This window comes from Melanostigma gelatinosum (assembly GCF_949748355.1).
Source record: "Melanostigma gelatinosum genome assembly, chromosome: 15".
Classification (NCBI taxonomy): domain Eukaryota; kingdom Metazoa; phylum Chordata; class Actinopteri; order Perciformes; family Zoarcidae; genus Melanostigma; species Melanostigma gelatinosum.
Window position 1 is genome coordinate 13,705,331 of NC_136648.1, and position 9,938 is coordinate 13,715,268.

The window sequence follows — 9,938 nt, forward strand, 5'->3', positions numbered from 1 at the left end:
GTTAGATCAACAGGACATGGTGTGAGTGTGTTAGTGAGGAGATGGAAGTCATAAAAAAAGAGACGAGATAAAGAAGCAATTAAGAACTGATGAAAACGGCTGTGGAAAATAGTGAGAATTTGTGAGAAAACTGGCCGCTCACTCCCAGTCAGTCATCAGCATATGAATGCTGGTTTGTACCGGTGAGCAGCAATATATGGTCTATCTGTACATAGTGAACTTTGATTTAGATTAAAATGATTATGTAAGATAAACAGTAACTCCAAAAAAAAAAATGATATCAGGCACGAGCTTGCAAACAGAAATAAACATGTATCATGTCATTGTAGCTATATATGTCTGAAAATCAACCCGCTTCAAGATTGAAATCAATTTGTTTTTTACACATGAATGATTTACTGATGCCTGATTACTAAAGCAAAAAACTTGTTTTGAAGTGCCATGAAGACCATTCCAGTCAGCAGTGCACCTCGTGGTCCCGGAGAACTCACTTATTGCAGAACACTTGTGATATGTATGCCTTTGGCCTTTACACGCTGAATGTTATATGTTATTTTTTTTATTTAGATGTCGGCTTGTACTGTTGAAAATCATTTGTTTCAGCTCCCCATGTCCGTCTGGATGCTACTGACACGGAACGCTGCCAGCAGTGTTTGAGGGTCTGTTTATGAACTACTTTCATGTCACACTTGTGTCCTGTAAATATGTAAGAATGAATGCAGACTCTTTTGTCATGCCCTTAATGATTATACTGCAATGCCTTCACTGATGCCATGACATTCGCCATGTTTATTCCGATATGTAACAATAACGATTTATAAGTAGTTCGTAAGCAAACCTTCAAATGGACTGAAATGCTGTGAGGGAACTCTGTGTATCTCATTTTGTGTCATATCCGTCCTGATCCTGGGCTTTTTTGGTCGTGTTCTGTAGTCTAGTGATTGTCTGTCTGTCAACTGCCATACTGGAGGATCTTGATAATACTTGTCAGCATTGTGAGTGAATGAATGTCGTCATCCTTTTTCTGTTTCTCGTCATTATACTGTGCAGTACTGAGGAAAAGCACAAGAACGTTTCTGTTTGTTTTGCATTTTGAAAAGGAGCTGCTCTGTATCATTTGTGAATAGTGTAAATAATCATCTGTAGGTATCGTGTTTCAGTTTGTTATTTTTTGGGGGGGAGGGGGGGGTCCTTCATGCTATTCTGAGACAGGACTGTGTTTGAAGTGTGAGGTTTTGTTTAGTTCTTTTGGGGGGTTTTTCAGTGACAATGCTGTGAATAAGATGTATGTACAGTATTTACGTGACTCTGGCTGACTGCTGAGTTCAGCTTTTTTCCTGTTATTAGAGTAGAGTCGCAGGCCTGACCTCAGCCAGAACTGAGCCTTCTCATTTGACTGATGCCTGCCTGACTTTTTTGCAGTTGCTAAGATACTGCTGTTATAATAACCATCAATCTTTGGAGTACTGCTATTAAATGGCATTATATAATTGACTGCTAATGTTGTCGAGTGTGGTTCCGAATGCACTCATCGCAAATAAATTCATATCATTACATGCGTATTCGCGCATATACACACATTTACAAATGCAATACGATTACTTCACACTCTCAAGTAATGCGTCATTCGTGCAGTTTATTTTCTATAAATCAGACGTATGTCATCAGATTGACTGTTTCAAACTTCTCAACAGCCAAAGCTCTGGAGCAGAGAGGCAGGGGGAAATCTTTCTTGCATTTCCTTTCCTCGCCACAAGAGGGAGCTGGACACTGGCCTTCATTCAGCTGGCCTCTGTGAGAGGGTGAGAGGCTTGAACTCCCATGGGAGTTGCCTGTGCATTGCTTGGCTATCGTTTGGCTGTGCTGCAAGACACCGACTAGCTTTGTTGAGAGGTCTGGTGCAGAGATGAGAATAGCCCTTGTTCTCTGCTTTGAACATCACACAGAGAGCATGAGGTCAGCAGAAGGTTGAGTGAGTTATGGAACAGGTATTTATATCCCAAAACACACAAAATCACACACATGAACCCCATGATCATCCCTACAGCAGCTGAAGAGTTCATGCAGCAACTTGATGATTTGGGCGAAATCAGATTGAGAGGTGAATAGCTATGTTAACAAATCAACTGTGCAATGAACCAATTAGGAAGCGAGGAATCACATGGGACAAGCTGAGAAGTTTATTTCTCCATAGTTTACACATTTCATCGGAATAAATCATGAAAAATTGTCAAATAATAGACGTTGCAATCAGTCAGACAGCTTTAGGGGTACTCACGCGTTTTGGTAATGCGCATTCAAAAAGTGTTAGGGCTCTCAAGAGACATAATAAAATGAAAGAATTGTCAAAAACCAAGCAGCGGTGGGTCGAAATATTAGTAACAGCAGGCGCGACAGTAGCGCAACTCCCCCCTCCCCTCCCCCCTCCCCCAAAGTACTTTGGATAAAAAGATAAAAGCGACACGACTGCGTTTCCATGCGTGTTTAGCCGCAACATGTAAACCCCTTAATGTCCACTTCTTTCAAACCCCACACCTCCAATTTGTAATGCATGTTTATGTCAAAAATGTTAACCCAATCCTAAGCCAAGATACTGGTTATAGTTATTTTCCCTCCAGAGGTACATTATACAGGCTAAATATTACTTTTCATGACCAGTAAACTGAACTTGATGTGTGAGATCAGTGAAGTACCCCTTAAATAAATGATATTTTTCATTTATTTTAGGCCTTCATTGTGCAGTCTCAAACGCTTCTACTCCCAACGTGCTTATGAATAAAAGCGTTTCAATAGAAAATAATAGCTGATGGAATCAAAACAGCAGTTTGTGGAAGCAATCCATTCAGACACAAGTAAATACACGTGTGCAGGTAAGTATTCAATCTGCCAGTTTTCTGGTAATTTGTTGTAGTAGTTGACAACAAAGCCAACGTGGATCGGTGTGTAGCAGACAATGAAAACGATCATGTTGGCTGTGACTATGCCAATGGTGCTTTGCGTTTCCTCTGACCTGTCATTCACCTTTAACAGAATACGGATGATGCAACTGGAACAGAAAACAACCATAAACAGTGGAACGATGTAGCCTAGAAACACCAGAATGACCATCAACTCTGGATGAAGTGGCAGATTTTTACATCTTTCGTAACAGGTCCAGAGTTTGTTCGGATAATTGTCCTCTCGGAATACAATGCATGCTGTCCCAAGAAGTCCCCAAAAGAGCAAACACACAGCAAAAGCTATCTCTTTCTTCTTCCTCCATGATCTGGCCTGCAGTGGGAACCTTATAACCAGGTAGCGCTGGACACTGATGGCCGTGGTTGTCAGGATGCTGGCATACATGTTGATGAAATGTAAGAACATAAGGAAAGTACACAAGCGAGTCTTGGGCAGGCAGAAGAAGGCATCATAGATCCTCAAGGGAAGGAAGAGGATGAGGGCAGAGTCAGCTACAACCAGGTTGAGCATGTAGATGTGGGTGTCTGTCCAGGAGGCCCGTTTGGCAATGAAGGCACGCAGAGCAGCAGCATTGACAAGGAAACCCAGAAGAAACACTGGACTGTAAGCCAAACCCTGAAGGGTATCCAATTTGCAACTGGTAAAGTTGGTGGTGATGTTGCACAAACTTATCTGTGAGAAATGTGCCAGAGGGGGAAAAAATGTGTATGTTAGTTAGGAGAAGGAGTAAATACTGAGATGCAACTCCAAAGAAGCACATAAACAAACGGTTAATGGTTATTCAATACAGTTTACAGGATCTTACTTTATTAAAGGATAGGTTCTCATATTTTTCAAGTCTTAAAACAATACTCACATGCCCATATGTAGGCCTACATTTAAAAAAGCTTGCTGTAATCGTTCTTCCAAAAGAGTATACTCTACTGATTTAGTATTACACTCCATCAACATTGTCGGTCTCACGGTGGAAACAAAAGATCAAAACCAATGCAGCTTGGAAACCTCCTCCGAAAAGTGAAGCCAGTGCGAAAGTGCCTTAAACTTCAACATTCTTTCAGCAAGAGGCGACTCCTCTGGTTGCAAAAAGAAGTCTGATTGTATAGAAGACAATGAGCAAATGACCCTACCTCTCACTTGATTATTACCTCAGTAAACATTGTAAACATTAGTTTATGGTCTCAATCACGAGTTTCAAGTCCTCCTTAAAATGTCCAAAATCACGTCCATCTTCGTTTTGCAACTTTTATTAACAAATCCCACGGTTAAGCACAAGCACATTTTTCTATTCAGCATACATCGCGTTCTCGGAAAAAGCTCTCTTCTAAAGTGTTGGTACAACAACTTCCTTCCCTTCACAGTTCACAGAAGCAGCAATGAAGAACAAACAGAAGTGTACAGTCAAAGTAATGGAAGACAAAAAGAAACACATCCGCTTTGTGTTGCTGGTCACAATGATCCAATTCAAACAAAACTTACCATATTAAACATAAACCTTATTGAATTGACTGAAGGCAGCTGCACCAGTATATCTGTCTTCTTGAAACGAGCGGGTCCGTGTGAGACTCATTTACATTATTTCCTCTCTTTTTGATGCATGCGTCAGTCTCTGTGGTTGTAACAGATCAGCTAACATTAGCACGTCACAGACACAGTTCCCCGTGTTGTTTCACAGCGATGCTTTCCACTATCATGCATCAGATATGAATATATATATATATATAGATATGCATATGTGGGTAGTATGAAACTGAAGCAAGCAGTGTTGTTTTGCACCACTACACGTACCTCCTCGCACCATATAATATCCTGTTTGTACTTTTAGTCAGTGCTATTGAATCTACAACCCAAGTGGTAATTTCCAGCATCAGTGTTGCAGAGAAAAAAAACAAGGTCACAGCAAGGCAACTGCAAAAAAAAATGTTTTACTTGCGCAATAGGCACGATTTAGACCACGGCCGCTCCACTCTTCAACAGCTGGAATGTAAAGAGAAGTGAATCCGTGTTTTTGTTCTGTTGTTCAGCTGTTGTTCTGTAAAGAGGAGACAACTAATTCAAGCAAGAACTTACACAAACCCCAGAAATGACACTTGACAACAAAACCGTGAAGGTAACGGGGCTTCTGCTTGGATAATGTGTCAGCCCTGATTGGCAACATTTTTGTCTCGTGCATTATTTTCCGTTGTCATTGTCAAGCTGAAATAGCCTTTTCATTTCTGCTAAGCTTGTCAACAACTGACAGTCACAATCGAACAGCCACAGGCCTCTGGCGTAAAACCTCTGTTTATGAAATAACCTTTTTTAATTGAGTTTCTGGATTCAATTGAACACAGTTAATTGAAACAGCCTGAGAAACCATCAAGACATCTGCAGGCCTCTCTCTGCCATCATGTAGCTCTGGCAAACCTGCTCCGCATTCGTGAGTCGTTTTGTCAACATGTCCTCATCAAAGTGTTTCTATTCTATCAGGCAGACGCTGGGGGGGGGGGGGGGGGGTGTTGTGCTTCCACACACGCAAGCCAGACGCTGCACAATGATGGCTACCTTAATGGGCATTTAATATAAATGGCCGCCACGCAGTGTTTGTGTGTCTGCATCGTGTGGCTGGTATTGTATTCACCTTGTGAGTGTGCGTGTCGTCATGGCAGAAAATGTGGTCCAGGAGACGCCTACTGTAGCGGGAACAACCACAGAAGCGGGTTCTGGGTGCATATGTCTGTGGACAGATATTGTCAACTCCATAGCGTTGCAACTGCATAATATACAGAAACTTTACAGGTGTGCAGTTGAGATCGAAATGAAGGCAAAGTTCGAAGACGGGTGTGATCTGAGCAAGGGCGCAGGAAGTAGGGCGGTAGTGAGTGTGGAAGGGGCCCTTGGCACCTACTCTTGGTTTGATTTGGCATCAAGGCTGGTGTGATCCCATCAAGATGGTCTCAAGTGTTTTGCTTTGTTTTTGCTGACAGTAACTATGTCTTCCAGCAGCTTTGTGCTTGTTTGTCTTCTGGGGTGATTCACTTGTTTGTGGCAGAGCGGCGTATTCACCAGAGTGACTAAGCTGCCGACCGAGAGTCTCATCACACAGATCCTGGACATTGATTGAACATCTCAGAATTAGTCCGTTGTAATATTTACTTTGCATCTGGAGAAAAGAAATTGGATCATGGAACGTTTACTGAAATTGCTTGACCTCAATAATCGTGAAGCCGGACCAGATTTGAACGAGATTACACAGACGAATCATTGTCTGCATCACAATCTTTTACACAGCATGGGTCTGACACTGTGCTCATGTTCGAGTGCTCAAGTGCAGATAATGATGGAAAGGAGGCCTTCGGCTTGTGTAGATGAGGTCATGGCTGCGAGGAGAGAAAAAAGAGTTGTTGAGTGAATGAAAAGGACATTTAAAGTAGTATTGCTGATTGTGGCTCCTGGCAACATTGCATACAATGGTTGTCTCTATATTGTGGCCTTAGATGTTTAGTACAGAAGGACTGCTTTGTTAGAGAGGCAAAGAGTAAAAAGAGGGCTGTTTTGGTGAGTGAGGACAAAGATTCATATTAGAGGTTTAGAGTGTATCCTTTCTTTGTATGGTTCTTTAGTCATCATTAAAACAGGAATAAAAGTGGCGTAACAAAGCATCAAGTGATGTTCAACGAGTCCAGATGGCCCCAAATTAATTCAGGGTTTAGTGAATTGTTTTTGCAGACTCTAACTCTAAAGAGTCAGCTTGCTCCACTCCAGTCATTTTGAGAGGTAAGAAGAATATCAGCCTCTGTCTTCTTTGTCGCTAAGACGAAGACTTCAGCATCAAAATGCAGGAATGCAGAGCTGAAAGTTCACTCAAAAAGGGATTGATGGAAAGAGACCAAGGGTGAACCACTGAAATGGGGGAATGGAAATCTAAAAATGTGGCCTGGAAAAAAAAGAATTTGGATGGGATGAACGGAACAGTTGAGAATACACAGCACTAAAACAGATGACGGAGCAGAAAGGTTTGGAGTATGGCGCTGCCCTTTAAGTTGTTGTTAGAGTCAAATCTATTTTTAGCTGATACAGTTTGGTTTCAGGAAGGTTTTGGTGTGCCCTCTTGAGCCAAAAGAGTCAGCTTGCTCCATTAGACTGCAACCTCTGAACTGTGTGAAATGTAGACTTCGTGAAGCCAGACGGGGAAACAATCATCCATGAGAGAAAAGACTGAAGGTCAGGTGTAGCTGTTTATTACGGCAAGGCAAGGCAAGTTGATTTGTATAGCACATTTCAACAACAAGGTAATTCAAAGTGCTTCACATAAAACCATTAAAAGCATCAAAACATAAGGCAAAATACATTTTTTAAGCGAATATTAAGCGAATTATTCATAATTAATGCATTTGATTGGATAGAAACTTTCTCTTACATCGTAATGGCCTTGACAATTCCGATTTCTACAACAATACCCCTGAAAAGCACAGGGAATGTTATATTGCATCCTGTTTATTAGAAATTACTGCAGTTATTGCCTTCTTAGCGATGCTCTGATTTTATTAAAAGCTGCTTTATTCTTCAAAGAGGTTATTGCCTGAAAATAAAGGCAGACATCTAATATTAGGCAGGATATGAAGGGCTTCCATATTGCTGATGTGGCCTGTTGTTGTCATTCATTTGTTTTAAATCCCTTTAGGCTTATCCTGTTTTCACAGAGATATTTCCCACATCTACCCGGATCAGGTATATCATTGTGGATATATTTGTCTGCTGGTCTCGCTCAATCTCCTTTTTTCTCGTCTTCCGTCTGCCTGTCTGTTGGTCTGCCCCCTGCCTGTCTGCATTTAAACGCTCGGCTTTCTCCTTTTTCCCGACTCCCTGCATTCATTGCTGTCTGTCTGGTACTGTTTGAAAGTGCCCTTTACACGTCTAGTGAGGCAGGATGGGTGAGGGAGGGGGGTTTCCAACGCTCTAACTAGGTCAGTGAAGACGCACCCCTCTCTCCCCTCACTGTGCCCCCTCCTGTCTCCTCTCTCTCCTCTTTTCCTCGGCTCCCTGCTGTGACGCAATGCAGACTTTCACGGTCATGTTTCGGTCTTATCATCTGGAAAAACACAACACGGCCTTCCACTTTGGTGATGACAGACAGTGATGCATCCTCCCAAATCAGCATCCAGCAAAACAAATCGGCTGAACAAAGACAGCTTGCACTTTTTTACAAGTTCGACGAGTCAGCTGCACCACATGGATCGGCTCATCGGCCAGTTTCAATGATCTGGTCCATCTTTTTGCTGTGGTGACCGATTACATCATGCTCCGGCATTGCATAATGTTTGTGGGGGTTTTCCATCTGTTATCGGCCACTTGCACATTTGGAGGGGCAGTCAAGTGCACCTTTCAGAAAGCATGTCACTGTTTGTGTGCTTTTGTTTTGGCAGCAAGTGTGCTGCGTGTGTCAGCGCTGGTAGGCAACAGTTCGGCTATTGCATTCATCTGCTGTTTTTAAAACCCCATAAAATGCTTAACTTGTAACTTACCATGTGTGTGTGCACGCTAAACAGCAAACTCCAAGTATTACATAAGCCCAGCCTCTTATACCACATTTTAGCACAAGATGTCTCTGTTTCAGCTGGCTGTGCTGCGATGAGTCATCTGGGCAGTTATATATGAACCGAATAACCAGACCTCACCCATGCCTGATTTTAAAATGCAGGGTGTTTATTTCAGTCAACAACGATCTGAGGTCAGATCTATGTGGATGCACTTTGTATTGCATGTGTTGATGGTGTTGAAGCAAGAGGCCAGAAATCTGGTTGTTGAATATGATAAACCAGTGATTTTTAGCTGATGTATCATGTATGAAATAAATCTCTAAACACAAGAGGATTATTCAGTAATTCCATTCTTCCCTGATTGCATAGTTAGAGGATTGCACATAACAATGAGCTCTGGTCTTGAAAGGAAATAGAGGATCAGAGGAAGTGTGTGAGGACAAAGGTAAATGGTGGGTTGAAGATGAGGGGTCAATGAGTGTCTAGCAGTGCCTTGTGGATGGCACACAAGATGTAGGTCATCAGGCCAAAGATGGAGGAAGCAAGCGGGTACAAGGCGGAAGCGAGCGCGGTCACAGAAAAGGTGCAGGATTCTGGAAAAAACATATTTGCTGTTGATGGAAATACCACATGGTGATCCATGTGGGATTGCATGTGCGTTTGGCGCGTGTATTTGTTGTGCACTTGCGCTCACTCGGGTGTAACTGGGTCATGCTCACATGGCCAAGCACATTGATCCCCACTGGAGGTAAACACAGCCGAGTTGCCGTGGAAACCTCCTTTTTACTCTGGCCACGTCTTTACGTGGCACATATTTGTATTTGCATCAGATATCTACGTGAATGTTGACACAGTCATTCATGATCATGACCGGGATCGCACTTTGATCAGTCATGACTGTCTTTCGTTTCCATAACCTGTTTCCTAAATTAGTGGTTCAGTCGTGCGAACATGTCAACACCTCAGGGTCCTCCTTTTGTTCGAGTTTCTGTGGGTGTGGATGTTCAACCTGCTTTGCAAGAAACGAAGCACAAGAGACGTAGACAGGTTGGGGGGGGAAAGAATGGGGAGACCGTGAGTGACAAAGAGAGAGATTTGCTGCTGATTGTTTGTCATGACAAGTCCAGACCTTCTGTAGAAATTTAAACATAGGTGTAACTCAATCAGCCACGAAGAACATGTTGTGTCCTAGATGTAGACATGCTAGTGTGTTGCGGAGGTTTAGAGAAGTAGCCTCCTGATTGGAGGGCTGCTAGTTCATGTGACCTTTTGCACAAGGGAAATAGAGAAGAACTATACAGTACTTCCCCTGTTCAGTACTTACTAGAGTACCCTCGAACAGGAATGCTCAGGTTATAGTAAAATGCTGTGGTCTGACTGTGCAGATCGGATTGTGTTTGCAGAAAGAAGGCGTTTGCTAACACATATATGATTAACACTTTAATTAAGAGGAGAGACCCCAGG

At 42.5% G+C, this 9,938-nt stretch overlaps 1 protein-coding gene across 1 annotated transcript; it reads right to left on the reverse strand.

Annotated features, from left to right (window-relative positions):
- Positions 1 to 2,769: 2,769 nt before the first annotated feature.
- LOC306788881 (G-protein coupled receptor 55) lies at positions 2,770 to 4,501 on the reverse strand (the record flags this gene model as incomplete). The annotated part of the gene is made up of 2 exons (XM_079284560.1): positions 4,435 to 4,501; positions 2,770 to 3,630 (listed from the first exon to the last, which is right to left on the reverse strand). The coding sequence occupies exons 1-2, from the start codon at positions 4,444 to 4,446 to the stop codon at positions 2,770 to 2,772; spliced, it is 873 nt and encodes a 290-aa protein (XP_079140686.1). The 5' UTR covers positions 4,447 to 4,501.
- Positions 4,502 to 9,938: the final 5,437 nt, after the last annotated feature.